The following is a 24760-nucleotide window of genomic DNA, read 5'->3' as shown; positions in this document are numbered from 1 at the left end:
CACAGAGAACAGAGTTGGGCAGAGACTGCAAAAATACTGGTTTAATGAAAAAGAAAAACATACACAGAACTAATTGTTTTGGTACAGATGTAGGCAGCTGTAGACTAAATGAGAAGCAAATCTACCCTGTCCTCCGTCCCTTTAACTGTATTATTAGCACCATCAAAAACAAAGATGATACCAGCTTAATATTATCCTAGTAAAAACTGATACAAAAAACATTACATACTTATAAGATGAAAAAGTTTTAATAAGCAATCTTATTAAAAGTTATAAAAGCAAATAAAAATTCAAAAAATGTAGGATTTCAAATGACAAGCCAACCCTTTGCACCAACTCCCGCTTTCCAGAAAGAACTGCCTTTTGAGAGCACCCTAACTCCAATGTGTTCACGCCTCTAGTTCTTTACTTACCAACATCAAGCAAAAGCTAGTGACACCCTGATATGAAAGTTGATTATTTAGATCTTATATGTCTCCCCTACTCTTCCCTCTACTCAATATTTTTGTTGAATTCTTTTATTTTAGGCAATATGTTTTAAATTTCCATTAATTCTTTCTTGTTCTCTGACTGCTCCTGTTTCATAACTCATCATTGTTTTGCAGACAAAATATCATCTTGGATGCAAACTTAACATCTTGACAAGTTTTATTCCTGGACCTCTTTCTTCAGAGGACAATTGTTCTGCTCATTCCTTTTTCCTCTTCTTTGCTGCTTAAAATTTTCCTCTACAGTCTCATGATCTTTGGTGGATTGCTCTTATTTAAAATGAATGAGGCTGAGGGGTACCTGGGTGGCTCAGTTGGTTAAGCATCTGCCTTTGGCTCAGGTCATGATCCCAGGGTCACTGAGCCCCGCTCCGGGCTCCTCACAGAGTGGAACCCGCTTCTCCCTCTCCCTGCCACTCCCCCTACTTGTGCTGTCTCTGTCAAATAAATATTTTTTTAAAAATAAAATGAATGAGGTTGAAAATAGAGGTGGCTGGTGAGACCAAGCCTCATCCTGAATGAGAAGCTTGGCCTAGAACTCTGCACACCTAGGTAGCTGCCCTTCTTGCCCCCTTTTAGGGTATTGGCAGGAAAAGGCAGAGCAACTAGCCCTAAGTCCCCTTCCTGTCGATGGGAGTCTCCATGTGGGAGCCCCAGACTACCCCCCAGGGCAAACTGCTCAATATCTTTGGAGTAACTACCTGATTTCAGCCTGGAGCTGACAAGCCATAGGACCACTCATCCTACAGACAGTCCCTTCATCAGTCACCTCCATCTCTGGCCTGCCTCCCACTCCTTCTCCAGGGCTGCCAGGTCCATTGTGAGGAAGAAGCATTTCTATCTCTGCTACAAAGAGCTCCTGCATATACTCAGCTGGGACAGGAATCCCCCCACAGCATTTATCCACTTGTATGATACAGTGGCTTTCCTGGCCCAGAAATTCACAACATTTCTCATCTTTAAAGATTTATTCCCCTCTGTCCTTCCTGTCATTTCGTTATTATTTGGTTAAGAAGTGAAAACAAAAGCAAAAACCACCCCCCCCTTTCGGCAACCCACCATGAATTCTCCCAGGAGCCACCACCTTTCCTCTTCCCGTGAGCAGCCTGCGGCGATCTCTGAAAATGATCTGCTATTCGCCTGACCCAGAAAACCCTACAAAATCATACAAATCAAGAGGTTCAAATCTTCGTGTTCACTTTAAGAACACATGTGAAAGTGCCCAGGCCATCTAGGGTATGCAGATCCGAAAAGCCGCAAGTATCTGAAGGACGCCGCTGTATGGCAGCAGTGTGTGAGCCGCTCCAGCGCCACAACGGACACGGCGCGGGGCTGCGCACGGGCTCGGTGGCCCATAAGGGGTGCTGAATTTTTACCGCACAGGCTTAAGCATGTGCAGGGTCTAGATGCAGATTCTCTGGCCATTGAGCACATCCAGGTGAACAAAGTCCCCGAGATGCGGTGCAGAATTTACACAGTTCATGGTCAGATTAACTCGTATATGAGCTCTCCCTGGACACTGAGATGATCCTTATTGAAAAAGAGCAGACTGTTCCCAAACCAGGAGGGAAGGCTGCACAGAAGAAAAAGATATCCCAGAAGAAACAAAACCTTATGGCCTGGGAATAATTTCAGCATAAAATAAATGCAAATAAAAGTGAGTGCAGGGGGGAAAAAAAACCTGGAAGCCCCTCCTCTCCCCAAGAACATTTATTTAAATGTCTTTTGGTCTTTTTGCTTTAAGTCTTTTCTTATCTACTAATTCCTTTAATACCTGGCTCAGTACTCACCACTTCCAAGGGACTGACTCTCTGGACCGCAACTGAAACACTCTTAATCCGCCAAGTCCTTTCAGTTATTCTGTATATAGTTATACTAGGTTCTTTCGCTTGTTTACATTTTTGCCTGTTTTTGGAACACTTGCAAGACTCTTTCTCTAACTCGTAAAGCTCCTCTGAGATAGGGAGGAGTACAGATGACACTTCTACGACACCTTCCTTCCTCCACTATCCCACTCCCACCAAAAGTACTCATAAATAAAGCAAGGCACACAGGAGGCACTAAAAGTACACTGAATAAAATAAGGAGGTATTCATCCAGCATTATTATTTAGTAACTGTTTCCTTTCAGATTCAGTAAAGCCCACTATGTACCAAGCCTAACTTCAAAAGCCCTGGGGATTCCAGAGTAATACGCATTCCAGGTACTCCTGGAAAAAAAGGGATGGGGACTTAGTCCAAAGCTTCAGAAGGGGGTCTTTGCCATTGTCATTCACATTTCCTCTCTACTTCACATAAAACCCAGTGGGTTCCAAGCACAGGTCTCTACTCAGAACTCCTATGTCTTCACATTTGCCTTCTTCCTTCTAATAACTGGTCAGAATATTAAAACAAGTCCCCCAACAGAAAGAATGCCGTCAACACACACTCTCGAGCTCCACATCTGGAGCCGGGCTCAGGCTCAGTCAGCAAAGATCTGCACTCTTAAAAAAGACAGGTGATTAACCTTCAAATAGTGATGGAGCTGGGCTGACTGGATTTTACTGCCCTCCTGCATCACAGCGTCAGCCGACTCACAGCTCTAAGGGTTATATAACAGAAGGTCTGGGCTTAACTTCCTAGAAGCAACCCCCAAAGAAGAAAACCAGAAAAGGTAAAACCTTTCTTACCGGATATTACTAAACTTACTGGATTTGGGAGAGAGATATTCTGTTCTGGGTTGACAAGCCAAAACAAATGAGGGTAAAAGCTGAGGCCCAAAACTTTGGTCTGTTTTGGGGGGGGAAAACCCAAAAAAAAGCCAAAAAACAAAAAGAAAAACTCATCGAACAAGCAATTCTCAGGTGCAGGGTGTCCAAGAATTCAACTCAGTTCTGACACGGTCTACTTGGAGATAGCATCAGATTCCACAGGTTGAGGGCTCACTGCCCCAACACCGCGCCCACCTGCCCTGCCATTTTAGACGCCAGTCCAAAGCCCAGGTTCACCTGTTCTTCTGACCAACTGCCATACACCAAAGGTTCCAATGACCCTCTCCCCCCCCCCCCCCCGGTTCCATTAGTTTGCTAGAGCAGCTCCCAGAACTCAGGGAAACACTTATGTACCAGTTTGTTAAAGGATATGACAAAAGACAGAGACGAACAGCCAGATGAGGAGATAGACGGGGCGAAGTCTGGAGGATCCTGAGCACAGCAGCTCCCGTCCCTGGAGAGGTGAGGTGCGCCACCCTCCTGGCACGTGGATGTATTTACCCACCTGAAGGCTCCCCAAACCCCTTACTATTGGGTAGGCATGATGAATTATTAACCCCACTTCCAGCCCCTCTCTCCCCTTTGGATGAGGGGTAGGGCTGAAAACTCCAAGCCTCTAATCGTGCTTGGTCTTTCTCACGACCAATCCTGGAGCCCACCCAAAGTCACCTCACTAGATCAAAGGATGCTTCTAGTGTTCTTATCACTTAGGAGTTTGCAAGGGTTTAGTGCCCTGTATCCAGGAACAGGGCAGAGACAAAATCAGAACAAGGATGCTCCTAGTGCTCTTATCCCTGAGATTACAATGGTCTCAGGAGGCCTGTGTCAAGGATGGGTCAAAGACCAAATATTAAATAAGAGATAAGATGGGTATTCTTATCACTCAGGAATGTACAAAGGTTTCAGGAGCTCTGTGCCAGGAACCAGGGCAGAAACCAAAACATGTATATTTCTTATTACTTCATACGGCTCATCACACCATTCATCTCTTTTCCTCTTTTTGGTTTTCCATTCCTAGGAGATGTTAAATATAAAAATGTAAATATGCTCCATTTTCCCAGTGATCTTTTATCTGTTTCTTAAAGGATGGTCTAAGAACCAAGTATACTTTAACTATCTGGCTTTTGAATTTGTAGATTCCTGGGTCTACCTCAGACCTTATAAATCACACTCTCTGGGGATGTAGTCTGGTATCTACTTTTCTTTTTTTTTTTTTTTTAAGATTTTATTTATTTATTTGACAGAGATAGAGACAGTCAGCGAGAGAGGGAACACAAGCAAGGGGAGTGGGAGAGAAAGAAGCAGGCTCCCAGCGGAGGAGCCTGATGTAGGGCTTGATCCCGTAACGCCGGGATCACGCCCTGAGCCGAAGGCAGACGCTTAACTGCTGTGCCACCCAGGCGCCCCTGGTATCTACTTTTCTAATAAGCTGTCCAGGTAATTCCTTAGGCACAGCAAAGTCTGAGCATCAGAGATCCAAGTAAATGTTCCTCCACTTAGGCTAGTTCACTGGTCAGTTTCTTTCTCTCTTTTTTTTTAAAGATTTTATTTATTTATTTGAGAGAGAGTGAGAGAGAGCATGAGCTGAGGGAGAGGCAGACTCCCCACCGAGTAGGGAGCCCAACGAGGGGCTCGATCCCAGGACCCTGGGATCATGACCTGAGCCAAAGGCAGACACTTAACTGACTGAGCCACCCTGGCGCCCCCACTGATCAGTTTGACTTTTGAGAGAGAGAATATAAACCATTCTGACATGAGTGGAAATTCCAAAGCTTATGCTCTGCCTTCAACAAAATGAACACCAACACTCAAGACCCAGGCTTACAAAAAACAACCTCCAGCTGAATCAGGATGCTCAACTACTGATTTAAGAGAGTACAGTCTAAAGGGCCATTGGGACGCCTGGGTGGCGCAGTCGTTAAGTGTCTGCCTTCAGCTCAGGGCGTGATCCCGGCGTTATGGGATCGAGCCCCACATCAGGCTCCTCCGCTATGAGCCTGCCTCTTCCTCTCCCACTCCCCCTGCTTGTGTTCCCTCTCTCGCTGGCTGTGTCTCTGTCAAATAAATAAACAAAATCTTTAAAAAAATAAATAAATAAATAAAGGGCCATCAATCTAGGCGTTAGGCACTCCTCCCTAGATATGGAGTAAGAACACCAGATGGCCTCACACACACTCGAATGGGTCGTCTTTCCTGCTCATCAAACCATGCTTTAATGCCATGAAGCTAAGCTAACTTTTACTAAAGGCTATTTCAAGAAAGAGAAATATGAAATTCATAGGCACATAGAAGCATTTGATCCTAAAACTGCTGCTGAGCACAGAATCTATTACATCTTATAAGGTTCCTTAGTGAGAAATTTCTTTGGCCACCCTAAGGAAGTGCTGAGGTGCTTTCCTAATACCAAAGCATTCTCCCAGAGCCCTATCGATGTTGGGCCCCCCAGGATCGGACCTGACACCTGCCTACCTTGCTGCAGCCATACCGGCCCCGGGTGTCTACATATGCATACATCTGTGTACGTCTGGATGTCCATGTGCATGTGTATCTCTGTCTGTATGACTTCTTAAAGCAGTGGCCCTTTCCTCTTTGGGAAAAGGTACTGTAATTAAAAAACTGTAAAAGCAATTAATCTATACTAAGTGAAATTTACATATCAGAGTCAGGAAATGACAGCCTAATTTGGCCTCCTAGAAGAACTTTCTTGCTTAAGTTTCATACAGTAAAGAAGTGAATTAAGCTCATACTCCAAGATAATTTGAAGGGAAAGGTAGAGATAGTAGTTAAAAAAAAAAAAAAAGCTTCTCACTTCTCTTACTTGGGCATTTTGGACTTTTATCCCCTATGCAGTAAATGAATATTCATCACTATTGATGTCATCCTCGAAAAGAAAATCTGTGAGGCTCTGTCACCTGTTTAGAAGCAGAGACCTGTTTGGTTATGTGCTTACTGCCTCAAGTGCATGAGAAGTAGCACGGCAGCACGGGAGAAAGCCGGAGCCGCCCCACAGCCTGTAGAGGCCTAGAGGACACTATGGAGTGTGCGGACTGAAATCTACAGAAGGGTCATTTCCTACAAATAAAAAAACAATTTCTCTGACACTGGAATCTCCCCACTTTCCATTCCCGACATTCCCCCGTGAGGCATAAACACGTGCAAAACTGTGAGAGAAGAAAGTGGGAGCTCGGAGTCAAATTCCAACAGTGCTGCCCATTAGCTTTGTGCCTTAGACGAGTTATTTTTAAAATGTTCATTTCTTTAGTTAAAATTGAGACACCACCTATTATTATTTAACAATGGAAAAAAAATAATGGGAGTTCGTATATCTTATATGGGTCTTATTTTCAGGGAGAAGAGCTCTACCCATTTGTTCTAGGAAAACAAATTATATACATAAGATATAATATACAAATATATAGTATATAAATACATAAATAATATATAATATATATATATATGCAAAGCATATAAATTACATATTATAATATATAAACATATAAATACTCTTAATGTGTCGAACAACCCGACAAACCTCGCTGGTGACTGACCCCCAAGAGCATAAAAGACACAAAGCATAGTGGTCCCAACCTCAGGCACTTAACTGATGTTAATGAGACAAGTCATACACACATGACAATGACAGTTTATAACTGAAAGGCACCTTCTGCAGAGGGAAATGTACAAGGCTGGGGATCAGGAGGTCTGAGTTTATGACACACCCCTGTACACAAGTCACTTCCCAGCGGGTCTCCCTTTTCCTGGCTGCAGTACAACAGGTCAGACTAGCTCTCCTTCAGTCTTCCCAGGGAAAAAGTCTCTGATTTACAATGCAGAGCAAGGCTCCAGTGTTATGGAAGAAGGGACACACCAGCACACTGGTTTGGGGAAGCTCTATGGAGAACTGGGACTTGCACTCAGAGCTGGAAATGGAAAGGACTTGGGATACTGGGAGAAGGACAAGGCAATCATGTTGGGAGGAACAGCAAGAGCAATCCAGGAGAAACGAGTCAAGTGTCTTTAAGGGCCAGTGACATCAGTCTGGCTGGTGAGGTCTACTGCCAGAGACTGGAAGTGGGGGAAGGGTTTAAATAACAGAGAAAGGAGTCTGGACTGTCTTGGAAGCAGTAGGAACAATCGGAAGTTTCAAAGCAGGCATAAACCATTAGAGGAAATCTCATTTCCCGGTCCCCCAGTTTTACTCCTAAGGAGGGAATAATACTGACAAACGTTCAGCCCTTCTTCAAACTCCTCCCACGTCTCTGATCAGGGACCTACTGGACTGGAAAGCCTGTGAAAAGGAACAGAGCAGACACAGCCCAGAGTGTGCTCCAGGCTTCAGTGCCTGCAGTTCTGAGGGATAAACTCAACTGAGGGAGTACCAAGCAGCCCAATTTCAGCCACAAGCTGGTGGAGGTTCTTCAATCCAGTTCATAATAATAAAGCTGGTCACTGCACCTCCATCTCTGTTGACTATTTGCAAACTGATTTGGAAGGAAGAGAGGATGAAGGCATTTGATCCACCTTTTCCAACTACAAACAGAAATAAGGTAACAGTGCTTCCAAAAGATTCACCAGTGAAAGCTGGCAAGATGGACTGAAGGTGAAAAAGACTGGAAGCCTTAAATCAATTATGGAGCTCCCATGATAATCCAAGTGCTGAGTGAATGATCTGCAACTACCAATATCCAGGTCTAATCAATAACTACTCAAATCGAAACATGTACTTGAGCCAACCTACAAGACAGTAAATCAAGGAGCACAAAAAACTGAGACTCACTTGCCAACATTTTTTTTCAATTAATGTCCTTACATAACTAAAACTGCTTCTGTTGACCAGTGGGATCTTTAATTAAAGGAACCAAAGCAATTTACTAAATATATAAAGGACAAGAAATGAAAGGCTCACCAGTACAAAATCCTACCAAGCTACATAGAATTCTATGGTATAAGACAGTTTTACATAGCCCCAGAGTCAAGACAGAAAGCCTCACGTAACTTGCCCACATTGCTGAAGAGACAACCAGCTCTGCCAGCATCCTCTCAAAGGGTGTCTGCTGCTGCCAGAAGTTAGCAGCCCTTGGAAACACTACCGAGCACTTCTCCAGTTCACTTGTATTGTATACAGCCTACTTAGATCACAGACAGGTTCCCTTAGTATTGCTACACATGTATAGGACACCTAAAGTTGCTTTGTGACATGCCTCCTCATGGGCCCCAAATGGAACTTATGGCAATGTCTGTACGCTCATCTCCTTGTTTCAGAGCTCACACCAAGTAAATGTGAAATGCTTTCAGCAGGTCAACGCCAGAGACCAGTGCCAGTGAGCTCGGACACCTATGGCTTTCTAATACCTTCTACAAACAAACCAAAATCCTTAGTAGAGGTGTGAAAACTCTCCTCCAACTACCCTAAAACACTACCCTCAGGGATTCCTCTTTGTTTTCTGAAAGTCACCCCACTGGCTCACATCTGATTCTCCCTCACATGTGTTATTACCCAGAAGAACCAACCACTTCAGCTTCTCCAAAGTAACCTGGAGATGAAAGTTATAGCAGAAGACAGAGACTCACTCTGCTACATCAGAGACACATAGAGATCAGAGTATGCTCACTAGGTTCACTAAGAAACATAAAATTCCCCTAAATTTCTTGTTAGTGAGAATCCTGACTTTTATACCTACATCTCTTGACCATCTATAGGGTATTTTAGGTCCTGTCTATAAACTACATTCCTAAGATCACCCCACACGCCAAGCCTCTATGAGAGACAAAAGACGAAATCCCCTACCAGGCCGAAGGGAATGAATATTATAAGGCAGTTTTAACTTGGATTATGAAATCATCCATCTGGTCCCAACAAAATCCTTCTGAAAATGAATGGAACTATATAGTAAATTCTGAGTCATAGCATAAACCATCCAAAATGTTCTCTTCTCTTTAAAACTTACTCCTCCATGCCTGACCCCACACAGGTCTGACGGTCTCATTGTCATGTCAGCAGTCACATCAATTTCTGTGTTTTTATGGTGCTCCCGCTCTACATTCTGCCTCTGCGCTGAGATTTTAGAAACTTAAGTTCCTTTTAACTATATAGGGGTTATATATTTTTTGCTTTGCATTTCCTCAGAAAGTTTAAATATAATGTTCTGCACAAAGAATTCAGAAAGAAACAAAATGAAAAACATTCCATTTGTACACAACGACATATACAGAGTTTCCGGAGTGAAGAGTACATGTGGATCCTGACAGGATCTCTAGCCAGGACCCTTAACGCCACCCCCCCTGCAGTGAATCTATACCCAGGCCCTCTGAGCTCTCTACTGTGGTCTCCACTGGTCTCATTTACGTATCCCTTCCTGAGTACCTGTTGATGTGTCAGGCACTGTGTTAGACGCTGAATGAGAGAAATAGACCAGGAGTGGTCCCACACTAGAGAGCTTGTGGCCGAGGGAAGCTGGGCAGTCCTCTTCTGTCTGCTCATGCCCATGGCTCCCCCAGACTGCCCGCACACAGATTCCCAGGACCAGGCACCGTCCTGATAGCTGCCCCTCTGCCACTTCACACTGATGCTGTCCCCCAAACCACTGCCCTCTGTGTGTCACCTCTGACGTCCCTTCCCTTACACCCTGTGAGTGCAAATGTATTTTAATTCTTCTTAATCCAAAAGGAACAGTTATTAAGGTTATCTTTTTCTCATTAGGAGGTGAGAAAGTGGTTCATTCTGGATGAAAGTAGTAGAGTTACGTCCAGGGGCTGGAGTGAGGCCAATGGCAAACCATTCTGTGTAGTCAGAGCCAAGCATGCTGAGAGGGAGGAAAGAGACGCACCTGGCCTTCTTGGACTTTGTCCTGGCTATGGAGTCGGCGCTGCTCCTCTTCTCTTTGGCCTCCTTGGTGCCCGAGGCCTCCCGGGGCTTCCGCACTTTCTTGGCTCCATCCTTCGGCTTAGGCTCCTTGGGCTCCTTGGCTCTCTTGGGCTCCTTGGCCTTCCGGGGTTCCTTTGGCTCTCTAGGTTCTCGCTTCCTCTTTGGCTTGGGCTCCCTGTCCTTGCTTCCCTTTGCTGTACCCTCTTGCTCTCCTGGATCCTTTTTCTTCCTTTTCTTCTTTACTCCAGTGCCTCCCCCTCCACTGTCCTCCATTCCATTATGGGATGTCATTTTCCTAGGAAAAAGGGTCTCGGCTTCCTCTTCTGCAGCGTACAGGTCCTTCTGAGGCAGACAGTGACTGGCAACATCTTCAATTTTCTCTTCCTGATCAGTGCTGCGGTCAAACGGGGAGGGGGATTTGTAGTCAAAATTGACAGAGGCATCAGACATTGGGGAGTGATTCAGAACTTTTAAATTTGACAACTGTAAAAGACAGAGAAACAAGAGTATTACTTTTCCATTGCATGCTTCATACTAAAGAGTGCTATGACATTTGAATGCGTGGATCTGTTCAACATTTACTCATTTCCTACCATGTGTTAGTTCTTCATGTGTTAGGTCTTGGGGAGATAGTGGCAACCAGCACACACTTTGTGTCTGCCTTTGCCCTTGTGGACCTGAACCAAGGTACTGTTAGCATATAAAAAATTCATATGTAAAAATGAAAAACAAACAAAACAAAACAAAACCCTACCACTCTGAAGGATTTCCATGTTATGTGCCAAAATGTGAAACATCTTAGAAGTCCCATGTCTAGAACAGGCAACAACAATGATGTCCCACAAGATATCTTTAGATTCTAGGCACACTGTTCTGACCCAGAATGGCATTTCTCATGCGAGTACACAAAAGTTCTACACCAATGTCCTCATAAATAAAAGTGGTATCACTGGATGGCAAGGATGCAGGGGCAAACTCAGCAGGGTGCCGATTTCCCCAAATCTTTGCTCTCGTGTATCTTCAAGCTGCATCAACATTCAGCTGATTTGATTTTCAACAAGAAAACCTGGACCACTCAAAACTACATCTTTCCTTTTTAACTGAAAGTGGCGTTCCTCTCTCTGTATGATCATCTAAGCCCCCAGACGCAGTGCCAAATAACCTCTGGCCACTTGCAAACAAAACAAAACAAAAAACAAAAAACAAAACAAAACAAAAACACCCTGCCCGTATAGGAGAAAGCTTTATTGTACAGATGCCGTTAGAAAGACTGTGCCACAGAAGCTGAAGGCATCTTCCTAAAAAGGAAGTTCTGAAGCTTTTCTGAGCACCATGAAATAAAGGTGCAGCTTCCCAAGGTGACCGCCTTCAGGAAACATCCCTCTGGAAGCAGAAGTCAGATCTCAGACTTTCAGGTCTGGTATCACAGAGTACATCTGTCATTTCATAACCGAGCTAAGGCCGGCAATAATCCGATAACGTAGGTGCTGGTTTCAGGCAACAGCATACTCTCCTGGGTAAGGAACAAAGAAATAATTTAAGAAGAGCCTGGGAGGGACAAGCAGGCTTTCCAGGAAGCCGGCTACAATCATCTTTGCATGATGGCTTAGGAACAGCACCACTTGTGACGAGTCTGCTCCCCTTACAAGAGGCTTGGTGTGTGCTAAAGGGCACAGACACTTGCCTAGGTGGCGTGGCTTCCTTCCAGTGTTCTGGTTACCCAATCTGTGCTCAGACTTCCTGGCCCACCCTGGGAGTGATGGAGTGCAAAATTCAGCTGCATGTTTCCCCTTCTGTGTTTTGCAGCTCCCTTTCCTAGTCCAATACTCCCAAACATAACACTGAAAATCCCACGAGAAAAAGATGAAAGAAAAGAAGGATTTTTTTGGATCTTTATCGTAAATAAAGTCCAATGTCATAAACAAGCCTAAGTCCAGAAAGTACTGGTCATTCTGGCGGCACTCGCTACTTAGAAAGAAAGAAAGAAAGAAAAAAAAAGAAAAGAAAAGAAAAGAAAAGAAAAGAAAAAAGTAAAGAAAAGAAAACTCAGTTTGACTACCTCACTGCTAATTCAGCACTTAGGATGGCTTAGGAAAAAGAGAAGCTAAGCAAACTTAAAAGGAATTTAAAATCAAATACAAGAAAGTGGTCAAGATGGTAAATTTCATGTTACACTTTTACCACAATAAAAAGAAAAAAAGAAGAGAAGAGAAAAAGAAAAAAGAAGAGAAAAAGAAAAAAAAGGCAACAAGAAACCCAAGAGTGCAGTAATTGGTACCCCCTTGAAACTCAACCTGAGAGTACACAGCCATCCCTGGGATATTAATGAATTCTGTGCCAGGGACACTTGACCCTCAGGAAACAAGTTTTTGCTTAGCATGCAAGGGTGGACACACTAAAAAAGCATGAGATACAAGTCAGTTTATTAAAGAAGCTTTTCAAAGACCACATATTCAAGACCTAATTCCACCAAGGCAGCTCTCTGTAGATAAAAGTGGGACCCTCTTTTCAATTCGTACCTCATTTCAAGGTCTATCTTTTGAAGGCTAGGGCCTTCCAAAGCGGAGGCAAATGGAGGTAGGTGGTGGAAACTGGATATTCAATCATTATGCAGTAACAGTTAACATTTATTGGACATGTATCATACGGATATACACGGAATTATGCAAAGCATGCTTCTTGATATCTCTAATCTTTACAACTATCCTGAAAGGTTGGTGTAAAGACACCTATTTTGTATATGAAGAAAAAGATTACTGATGTTAGGTGACGTACCCAGAAACATACACCTAGTGCGTAGAAAAACTTGGATCTGAACCTTCTGGCCAAAAGTTAGGGCTCACTTCACTGAGCACTTAATGGCATACATTCCAGGAAACCATAATGATCGCTAGGCCACCAGACCAGCATGATTGGACTTGGTTAGAAATGTTAAATGGACTTGGCCTATACAACCACTTTGGGAAAAGGTCAGATAGTTCTTTATAAATGTAAAAACTACCTGACATCCCAGCAATTCTACTCTAAGAAATTACCAATAGTCATCAGCTCTACCCCCCATTTTACAGATAAGATAGTCAGGTCAGAGAGATGAAGCAACTTGTCAAAAGGTTATATTCTGGGGTGCCTGGGTGGCTCAGTTGGTTACGCATCTGCCTTTGGCTCAGGTCATGATCCCGAGGTCCTGGGACTGAGTCCCGCATTGGGCTCCCTGCTCAGCAGGGAGTCTGTTTCTCCCTCTGCCTGCTGCTCCCCCTGCTCGTGCTCACTCGCTCTCTCTCTCGCTGGCAAATAAATAAATAAAATATATTTTTTAAAAAAGTTATATTCCTAAGGAATGGCAGAGTGGGGACATCCTACAGGAAGAAGGGAACCCCAAGAAGTGCAGCACAATTAGTCAATGTTAAAAGGGGAGAAGTATCCCAAAAGTAAGATCCTAGTATTGAAAAAAATAAAATTAAATCCCCAAAGTCAATAACCCACCAGAAATTTATTTATTTTTAAGGCACCATGTTGAGGGGCTTGGAAAAGATACCTGATGAGGATTAAAAAATTTGACAAAAAATATTTCTTCCAAGTGTCTCAAGATCAGTGGAGAAGAGACAAAGAGCCTTAATAAACTGTTTTCAGCCTCTACCAAGAAGGATAGTAAATCATCACTTCGAAAATGGCCCTAGAGGGAAGAGTTGGCAATGACAGACCACAGTACCAACAATATTTTACACTATACTGACAATTTACTAAATAGAGACAAGCACCTAGAACACAGGATGAAATGGAGAAGCCAACTGATAAACAAAAACAAAAACACCTAACAACACAACACTAGCTCACAAACCGCACTGTTAGCAATAAAACCCACTTCTTTGACTCAAATTTAGCAACCTATGATATTCCTGGAAAAGACACTTAAAGATATGAATCCAGGAAAACTCGATCTGGGTCAGTTGTAAAGGATTTAAGAACTAATGGAGAGATTATGGCCTAGGTCAATGGTTCCCAAACACAGGTCCAAGACAAACCAGGGTTATTCCCCCAAGAATCACTCAAGTACTTGAAAGTCAAAATAGACTCTAATTAAGAAAATCACCCAGGGCACAACATGCATACACCTTGAAAATTATGCCAAGCGAAAGAGGTCGGGTACAAAAGACTACATATGGTATAATTCCATTTATATGAAATGCCCAGAATAGGCATATCCATAGAGACACGAAGTAAATTAGTGGTTGCCAGGGCCTGAGGGAAGAGGAAATGAGGAGTGCCTGCTAATGGGCATATGGTTTCTTTTGGGGGTGATAAAAATGTTCTGGAATCAAATAGTGGTGATCTTTATACAATCTTGTAACTATACTAAAAACCACCGAATTGCACAATTTAAAAGCATAATAGAATTTATAGAACATGAATTATATCTCAATTTTTAAAAATCCAATATAAAGACAGATCGAAAATGGTCCTCTTGGACGTTGCGGACAGCTCCATCAACTATTAAAAAGCCTTTTGCAGGGGAGTAGAGCAACAATACAATACCAAAATTTTAATTATGGATATGCTTTTAAACTGAGCGATTTCTCTTTTACAACAGAAATTAAGGAAACATTAAGGTTCTCCAAAGGCTTAGAATATCTGATACAGAATTTCTAATAGAGGGGGAAAAAACTATAACCTATTCGTCAATCTTTAGTAAAATGCTTAAATTAATAGCACATCCATCAGATGGAACAGTATTATGCAGCCATTGTTATATTATTATATTGTATTATATTATTATTAATTACAAAGTTTTAGTTAACATAAAAAAAGACCACAACATGTTGGAAAGTGGAAAAAAAAATCTATGATCTGATCCCATTTTTGTTTTTTAAAAATGCTATTTTTCAACACTACCTTTATAAAATAAATTGAGGAGACATACTGGATGTTAACCATCATATGTCTGGGTGACAGGACTGTGGGTAACATTCACTTCTTTCTTTATAACTTTCTGAAAGTTATTATTTGTTTCCATCTGTCTCCATGACTAAAATGTTAAGCTTCACAAGGCAGTGACTGAGGTATTCCCCAATCTTTGTGGCTTACGGTAACATGCAATCATACAGTTATTGAATGAAATGAGTATTTTCCATGTGAAAAACAGAAAAAGGAAGTCTATAAAATTGTACATGTAAACAAAAATGACAACTTCCTGCATATAGAATAAAGAATGGAAGAAAATCGACAAAAAGTTAGCAGTAATCATTGGAGGCTGTGCAAATCTGGTTGTTTAATTTTTCTATAGACATCTACATTTTCGATAACAAGGATGTTACTTTCACAATACTTGTAATAAAAATATTTTCACATACATGTAATAGAAAAATCTTAAAGACTTTAATAATGAACAGGAAAAGCTTTTTTACCAGACAATTCACACTCCTCCAAATTACGATTCAGGAATCAAAGGCAGAATATGAAAGGCGCCAGCACTGCGATCACGTTCAACTGAGTGCTGGGCAAAGAGAGTGCTCACTGCCCTCGCGTCGGAAAGGCCCCCGCACACCCCCCATCCCCAAGCGCTTCAGTTGTAAGCAAGGCCCAGCTCCTGCTGCTGCCTGCCTCATGGTCTTCCAACTTCTCCAGCAGGAAGATGAAAATGTTCTATGTTTAGACTTACTTAATGTTAAGAAATTAGCTCAACATAAAAATGAGTAGAATAGCTTATCTAAATTGAGACCTTCTGACTTCTTTAAAGTCCAAATAAAGGGGCGCCTGGGTGGCTCAGATGGTTAAGCGTCTGCCTTCGGCTCAGGTCATGATCCCAGGGTCCTGGGATCCAGCCCCACGGCAAGCTCCTGGCTCAGCGGGGAGCCTGCTTCTCCCTCTCCTTTTCCTCTCCCCCGCTCATGCTCTCTCTCTCTGTATCTGTCTCAAATGAATAAATAAAAAATCTTAAAAAAAAAAAGTCCAAATGAAAATAAGAACCACTACTATTATTGAGTCGGCGTGTAGACATTTGCAGGTGGCAAAAGTTATTTTCCAATTAAAATTAGGACTGTTTTATTCTTTCACCTTCACCTTCTTCTGAAAGAATATTTCCTATGGTTATCTGACCACAGGATAGACTAAAGGTGAAAACCCACATTTTCTTGCCATTCTAACTGCCATTGTACTGAGTTCAGTCATTTGGCAAGCAAGCTGTGCTGGGTGAGCAAGACCCAGGAACAATGTCCAACCCTGTGTGTGTTCCCTCTTCCGCTCAGAATATTCAATCCCTCTTTCCCCAGGAGTCCTGTGCTCTGGATGATAGAGCAGGCATTCTGACCCTGATGTGGCTCCTCACGTAGTCACAGCTGGTTAGCACCAGGAGGAGGAGAGGTCAGTTTCAAGGCATCTAAGGATAATGCAGGTAGAGGTATTCAAGAGGTTCTCGCGTATACTTTCTTTTTTTTTTTTTTTTAAGATTTTATTTATTTATTTGACAGAGAGAGACAGCCAGCGAGAAAGGGAACACAAGCAGGGGGAGTGGGAGAGGAAGAAGCAGGCTCCTAGCGGAGGAGCCTGATGTGGGGCTCGATCCCATAACGCCGGGATCACACCCTGAGCCGAAGGCAGACACGTAACGACTGCGCTACCCAGGCGCCCCTCGCATATACTTTCAAAAGACATTTCTTTCTTTTTTTTTTTTTTAAGATTTTATTTATTTATTTATTTATTTATTTGAGAGAGCATGAGCAGGGACAGAGGAGAGGGAGAAGCAGACTCCCTGCCTAGCAGGAATCCCGATGCGGGGGCTCAATCCCAGGACCCTGGGATCATGACCTAAGCTGAAGGCAGACGCTTAACTGACGGAGCCACCCAGGCGCCCCCTCCAAAAGACATTTCTATAAGAATGAATTAGACTGCCCAGGAAGAATGGACAAAGAGAGAAGAAGAACAGGACCAAAACCTAACAAGCACTAATATTAAGGGCCCCCGGGGGAAGAACCTACAGAGAGGGTGAGAAAGAGAACCTACAGAGAGGGTGCAATCAGGTCAGTGATGCAGTGGGGGGAAAAGTAAGAGAAGTGTGGTATCGCAGAAGCCAGAAGATGAGAGCACTTCAAGACAGAATGATTACAGGCATCAAATGCTGCTGGGAAGCTGGTAAATTAAGGACTGAAGAGCGGTGGACAGATTTGAAAGCTTCAGACTCCCTCTTGCCAAAGTCCTAGACTCTGTCATTCTTAGTCCCCACCTCTATTATCACATTTTTGTATTTAAAACCAGGGAGTGGGGGCGCCTGGGTGGCTCAGTCATTAAGCTTAAGCGTCTGCCTTCGGCTCAGGGCGTGATCCCGGCGTTCTGGGATCGAGCCCCACATCAGGCTCCTCCGCTATGAGCCTGCTCTTCCTCTCCCACTCCCCCTGCTTGTGTTCCCTCTCTCGCTGGCTGTCTCTATCTCTGTCGAATAAATAAATAAAATCTTTAAAAATAAAAAAAATAAAAAATAAAAAAAATAAAACCAGGGAGTGGGGGGCATTTTTCTCTTATGATGTTTCAAGAGTCTCAGAGATTCAACTTCTCCAGATCTGCAAAGTCAATCTAAACCTTGTTAATTCCAGGCAGTAACAAAAACCGGGGGGAGGTAGATTATTAAATTTAGATGCAGACAGGGAAGAGTAAGGAGAGAGAGAAAACAATACTTTATAGGTACCTTGCCTGCCCTCCAGTAATGCTCCCCACGTGACCATTTGCATCCACAGGTCCAGCAACAGATACATTTAATTTCTTTTCTTTACAGGATGCTTTTAAACCTTCCCTTCTTTAGGCTACATAATCCTAGTTTCATCCATCATACTTCATATGAAACGAGTCAACATTCTTTTACCATCCTCATCACTGTGCTTGGGCTTCTCAAGTATGTTTCAGAATACAGAATGAGTTAGGACAACAAAATATCTGTCAAAGTATGTCAAAAGATAGAGAAAAGCATTCGATGCTCAGATTTCTTTCTTTAGAGGAGGGAGAATTTGGGTAAGGTCCATTCTAAGTCCTTTTGAAACATGACTCCAGGGTGAGGAGGCTGTTTAAAATCTTGGTTCCACTAAGCAATATACTAACACTCCCTCTTTAGGCAGGCTGAAAAGGCCTTCCAATGACTGCCAAACGGAAGGTCTGACTGGTATTAGCTCTCACCTTAAGACCCTCTGCAGTGTGACACTGAAAAGTCTAAGAAATAAATTATTTATTCATCCACATGATCAACTTTGCCTCTTTCACTGTTCTGAATTGTGTGTCATGATTTGGTGACATATTGGTGGTACACACCATCTTAGGGATGGGAGTTCTCACCTTCCCCCAGGAGAGCACAGCTGGGACCAATTTGTTTGGGAATCTGATGGCCAGCGAAATCCACATTTTTTTTTTTAAGATTTTATTTATTTATTTAGAGAGAATGCGGGGGTGGGGGGAGGGGGGCGGGACAGAAGGAGAGGGAGAGAGAGAACCTCAAGCAGACTCTGCACTGCACGCAGAGCCCAATGCAGGGCTCAATCCCACAACCCGGAGACCACAGCCTGAGCCAAAATCAAGAGTCGGGATGCTTACCCGACTGAGCCACCCCAATCCACCATGCCTCTTATCTTAGTTTATCTTTGGTCACCACCCAAAATTTAGCACTCCACACTCCAGGCCTGTCCACTCTCCTTTACTATCATATGCTTCACCTTCCCAAACCCAACCATATACTACTCTTTTCCCTCCCAAGCTTTCCTCCTGGATCCTCAGAAACAACCCGACTAAACCTGGCTCTACCCAGAAGACACCACCTCTTTAAAACACTCTCAGATTCTCTGGTGGGGCTGACATGCCCCAAACCTCCATACTCTCCAGTTCCAGAGCGTCACTCCTCCACCCGCAATGCAGAAACCCTGGCTCTTTTGAGGCATATGCCATGTCCTACTGTAACTGCCTGTTTGTAACCAGACTAAACTTTCTTGAGAAAAGAAAATCTAACTTTAGGTCAATTTTGTAGCTGGCCCCAAGCAGACCCTCAAACATTTTTTGATGAATAACTGCTGGGAAAATTCAACAAATATGTGTTTAGTGAGTAAATTATATCCATATTCACTCTAAAGAAGGAAACAGGGTCTATTAATCCGAAGGTCTTTGAGATTCCCACCACACCCTCCCGCACCTTTTCATTTTCTAGAAGTCTCAGGAGGACGGGCTCTACTGATCCGACTTTTGGTCATGGGGTTTGGAGACAAGGTTCTCTCCTAATTACTGCAAGTCTAGTTTAACCTTCGGGTCACGGCTCCAGGTCTTAATCCTACTCACGGTATTACCTATTCCTGTCCAACGCATGCTCATGAACTGGATATGTGCACCAAAACCCTCTTACCTGTATCATATATCAAATAATATTAACCACATTTTGTATTTCTCTCAGTACCATGCAAGGAGCTGGGATGAATAAAAACCAGTACTTTCTCACCATAGGTTTGTTACCGCTAACATGAACTACAGACCTGTCCCCTTACGAAGAAGTAGTTCCAGCTGTTACACGTCAGTAGTGCTACAAAGGTTTTCAGTGATTAGCGTTCACATTGTATTCCTCTAGCAAAATGTTTTTCTACCTAATACTGCTTAGTCGTCTTACGGATTAAAATGCATATTTCTTAGAAGAAGTTTATTTATTTATTTTTTTTAAAGATTTTATTTATTTATTTGACAGAGAGAGACAGCCAATGAGAGAGGAAACACAAGCAGGGGGAGTGGGAGAGGAAGAAGCAGGCTCCCAGCGGAGAAGCCCGATGTGGGGCTCGATCCCAGGACTCCGGGATCACGCCCTGAGCCGAAGGCAGACGCTCAACGACTGAGCCACCCAGGCGCCCCAGAAGAAGTTTATTTTTTGATATAGATAAAAGACTATAGCGCCTGAGTGACTAATTTTTAAATGTTTTATTAAAGTTTATTTTTCTTGGAACACTTCTTTAGGCAATACAGAGTCAATCTCTAAACCCTTTGTCCTTGGCACACGACTCCTGTTATGCCCTTTCTGGTTAATAAGAAGTATGATTATTTATTACTAAGCTCTGATTAACTTGTAAAATCTTTCATCTCAGTTTAATTTACCTTGATAAAATTTTGGACAAGGAAATGAGGATTTTGCGAGATTGGAACACATTTTACATGTCATTTTCCTCCTCCAGAGAAGAGGAAAAATGAATTCATAGGAATGAGAGTTTTTAAAGAGTGGACCTTTTATCTGCTGTTACTTCCAACACCTTAGAAACACGGGAGGTGGAAGGACAAAGTGTGATGGTTAATCTCATTCTACTGGATGATCTGCCTGCCACTGACATGCTGAATGCCAAGTAACTGATGAGCTACCCGTTTAATCCAGTACCCTGTAAGCCATGTATGATTGCTCCCATTCAGGCGATAGAAAAACAGGCTGAACCTGTTCAAAGTTACACAGTGACCTCTGTCAGGCAATACCTCTATACAGATGCTCAATCCCAGTACCTACGGATTGCCTGGGCATGAACATAGTTTCTATTTTCACGCCCTGCAGTTCAGTCATCAGTGTGGTCTATCACCTGTACCTGGAAGAGAAGCAGGATCAACTCCTCCTGAAGGTGACTCCACTCCTCTACCATAGCTAGTGCTACCTACTAAGGAGCAACCCCGCCCTGCTCGTCACTATTACCGTCTACATGAAAACTCATCTAACTGAGGCAGTGCCACAGCTGGCTGACCGACTAAGGTCTTCACAGGCATCAGTAAAATCTCAAGAGAAAGAACTGTAAATTCATGCCGGTGTCATTTTGGTAAATAGTTCTCTTAGTGAGAGGGGCACTTGGCTGGCTCGGTTGGTTGAGCATGAGAGTCTTGAACAAGGGGTCCTGAGTTCAAGCCCCACGTTAGGTATAGAGATTACTTAAAAATATATATATTTTTTTACTGAAATAAAAGCTTATGATAAAGAATGTTTTAAGAAATAGAAACCTGTCCAGGGTACCTGGGTGGCTCCATCAGTTAAGCATCGGCCTTCCGCTCAGGTCATGATCTCAGGGTCCTGGGACTTAATCCCACACTGGGCTCCCTGCTAAGTGGGGAGCCTGCTTCTCCCCCTCCCACTGCTGCTCCCCCTGCTTATACTCTCTCTCTCTGTCAAATAAATAAATAAAATCTTAAAAAATATATATATATAAACCTGCCCATGTATCATAAATGATGATAGTTTTGAAGGCTTGGGGTTCTCTTCAGCAATGTGTTCTTCTTAACAGAGATTTTAACATTCTACTAGGTGGTATGATTTAAACACCCCTTTTCGATGGACACTTTCTGTTTTGCTGCTATAAACAAAGCAGCAGTGAAAACCTTTGTTCCGACCCAGTTGATACTTGTCTGAGTATCTGCACAGGATAAACTCCTGGCAGATGGAACTGCGTTCTCTGCGATGTCTGTGTACCAGCGGATGGCGCTAGAGAGCCAGGATAGGAAGAAACCAGTGTGGGGACAGTGCTTCGTCATCGCTCTTCCTGTTAAGAATTGGCAGCAGATGAGTCGATTATTTTCTAAAACAATTTGTTTTGGTTTGGTTTCACTATCCACTGGGACAGAACAGAGAATAATCCTTGTAACCACATCCCCAGGCCACCCTGTATCTGACTAGGCAGTGCTCCCTAGAAGAGGAGAGCGAAGTGGCTGATCCCACCCAACCTCTTTGCACAGAGTCTCAGTGGAGGGCAGGGGTTCAGATATCCCCAGTTACCGGACTGTCACTCAATTCTGTCAAAGGAAAACCAGCCTATCAGAGATAGCCTGTTTCCAAGAGATGGAGGCAGGTAGGTCCCTTCTCTCCTCCCTGAGCCACACTGGTTGGGGCCTCTGGGTTCCTTTGAATATGGAACCACCTGGAACACAGAAGTATCAACTAAGGAAAAGATTTTGGCAGGATGGGGCATGCAGGCCAAATGTTTTTATTAATTCCCCTCCCCTTCAAGAAATCAAATGCGAAACAATCAGTGTTCACATCCTTCCAATTAGTTCACTATTTTGTTTAGGAGGAAACCTCCGCAGATCATTAGGAGTATGAATTTTCTAAATGAGAATGCTTTTAGATTAACCAAACATCCAAAATGATAAATACATAAACAATAAAGCACTGACCACATCTTCGAAAGCTGTTCCAGGGGAAGAAAAATTTCTCTTCCACATAGCTGATTTTGAATAATATTTTGACTTACAGTCTTCATTATACTTATTCCTAGATGGAGCTGACCTAAGCATAAGTAAAAATTAAGTCATTCAGAATAGAGCGCTCAGTGACCACGTGGAGATGGGGAAAAGCAGCAGCAGGGTAGCCACCAGAGGCTCAGAGACAAGCCCTAACTGCCAGCAACTGTTTCTGGTGAAGAAGCACCAGTGAGTGTATGCTGGATGCATTCACATGAAAGATATGTGATCACTTACCTGCTTCTCTTTCTTTTGTATTTTCATTATCATCTATTGAAGGAAGATACTTATACCTGTAAAACATAAAAAAAGGCAAAGATTATGGTAAAATCCAAAATTTAAGGTGACCTCAGGATTAACTGTGACACGTGAGGAAAACACAGCAGAGAGGTTGCTTCTACAGAACATTTACAATCATCGAACAATAGTCAACAGCCAGCCCCCAGAATATGGTCTTTTTCTTTCTTTTTTTAAAATTTTATTTTATTTATTTATTTGAGAGAGCAAGAGCAGGCACACAAGCAGGGGGAGGGGCAGAGGAGAAGCAGGCTCCCCGCGGAGCAGGGAGCCTGATGCGGGACTCGATCCCAGGACCCTGGGATCATGATCTGAGCCGAAGGCAGACGCTTAACCAACTGAGCCACCCAGATGTCTCCCCCAGAGTATGGTCTTAACCCTACCTAACCCTATCTTGAACCCTATTTATTGTTTCAGATGGGTGGAGTCAAAGACACTATCTTTGTAGATAAAATAAGTTATAAAAGATGCTGGCATATTAAATTACAAAGGAAACTAAAAGAGGAACCTAAAATAATGATGTGACTATACTGAGAGGAGAAGAGAGGGGGTAAAAATAAGTTCTCATTTCTTCTGGAAGGAGATCAATAAATCATGTCATAATTGATAAATCAAGAAATAGAAATATACACAGTAAAAAAAAGAGAGCTAAAGTTCTCCTGAAGGCCAGAGGGGGAATCTGGTGTGAGACAGGACAGGTCAGTCTTGCATTTCATCACATGCCCCCTTATATTATTTGATGGTTTAAAACCATGTGCATATGTTATTTGACAAAATAAGTTCCATTCCAATATTTGGTATGAGTTTTAAATGACTGATTTTATTGTACCCAGATTTAAGCCCCCATCTCTACCCCAAATAACACCCATGATGACACTGAACTTTTTTCTCGTAAATGACTTTTATGCACCACAACAGTAAGAGCCCGGCTTTAGAGGTCCAGAAGGGCTCTGGGGCATCCTGGGAACCAGAAAGAACCCTCGTCTAAGAAATCTGGAATTTGGGGCTGCCTGAATCACTAACTAGTAGTACCACCTCAGGTCTAAAGATCTCACCATCCTCATATACAAACAAGGGATGGATCCCAGAATTTCAGCTTCCAGCTCTAGCCCGGATGTAGACACCGCCTCATGTTTATTGTGTACTTTGATTTCCTGGACATCCCAAAGAGCTACAAAACACCACTCCCTCAGGAAACCATCCCGGAGGTACATAATTATCCTTATGTTCATAATTATTTCTTATATCCCCATGAACATGATGTGTAGGCAGTAAGCAGAACTTTAAGATTAAAGTGTGATGGATTGTTTTTTAAGTGCCTTCGTGATGTTTGATGCAAACTGAGAAAAATGAAGGATTTGTGGGGCCACAATTACAGTTTATCAGTTTAACGTCTGTCCATTTAAGTTTCTTCCTCCAAGGGTCAGAGGGATTTCCTGTAAGAAGAACCATAAAATGCTACCAGGATACTACTGTTCACGAACAGCATAGCATCCAAGGAGCTAATAAGCTGCAAAGTGGGCAGAGTCAGCGGGAAAGGGAAGAGGGCAGAGAAGAACAGAACTGGCCAAATCAGAAGGGAAAGTCAAATTAGGAAATGATGGTTCTAAGAATTGCTGTGAGAATTAACATTTGATGAAACAAGTATTCACTTCAAGAAAACCATGAATTCCAAAGAAATGGTAAGAGCTCTTAAACAGGGCAGTTAAAAGAATTTTACCCCTAATTTCATCATACTGGAGTCAGTTCTAGGTAAATTATGTTAGTACAAGTTTATCTCCTTTATCTGTCAACTTCAAATTATCAGACCCTAGAAAAACAACATTCTCAGCCACCATAAATGGCCACAAATTCTGAAATGAAGAAAGAAACTGGAAAAATAAATTCCAACTAATAAATAGGAATATTATCAATAATTGGACACAAGTACTCAAAATTCTGCCCAACAAAATGAAAATCATTAAAAAAAATACAGAAAACCCCACCAATGCCAATAAAAATTATTTTTTAATATCTAAAGTATAATGCAGTAGAGCCATCAAAAACCAGTTTCTGATTAAGAATGACAAACTAGGGGCGCCTGGGTGGCACAGCGGTTAAGCGTCTGCCTTCGGCTCAGGGCGTGATCCCGGCGTTCTGGGATCGAGCCCCACA

The 24760-nt window shown here is 42.8% G+C and overlaps 1 protein-coding gene across 6 annotated transcripts in view; it reads right to left on the bottom strand.

Annotated features, from left to right (window-relative positions):
• CHD6 (chromodomain helicase DNA binding protein 6) overlaps positions 1-24760 on the bottom strand; it is a 191599-nt gene that overhangs the window by 119215 nt on the left and 47624 nt on the right. For all 6 annotated transcript variants that reach the window (XM_048222088.2, XM_026503520.4, XM_048222089.2 and 3 more), the window contains exons 2-3: positions 22547-22602; positions 10065-10585 (exon numbers count right to left, since the gene is read on the bottom strand). In XM_048222088.2, the coding sequence (XP_048078045.1) occupies positions 10065-10585; positions 22547-22579 (554 nt within the window). In that variant the 5' untranslated portion in view covers positions 22580-22602. The remainder of the gene's footprint in view (positions 1-10064; positions 10586-22546; positions 22603-24760) is intronic.

The sequence above is a fragment of the Ursus arctos genome, unplaced genomic scaffold (assembly GCF_023065955.2).
Source record: "Ursus arctos isolate Adak ecotype North America unplaced genomic scaffold, UrsArc2.0 scaffold_16, whole genome shotgun sequence".
NCBI lineage: Eukaryota > Metazoa > Chordata > Mammalia > Carnivora > Ursidae > Ursus > Ursus arctos.
This window is presented reverse-complemented; position numbering and strand designations above follow the sequence as displayed.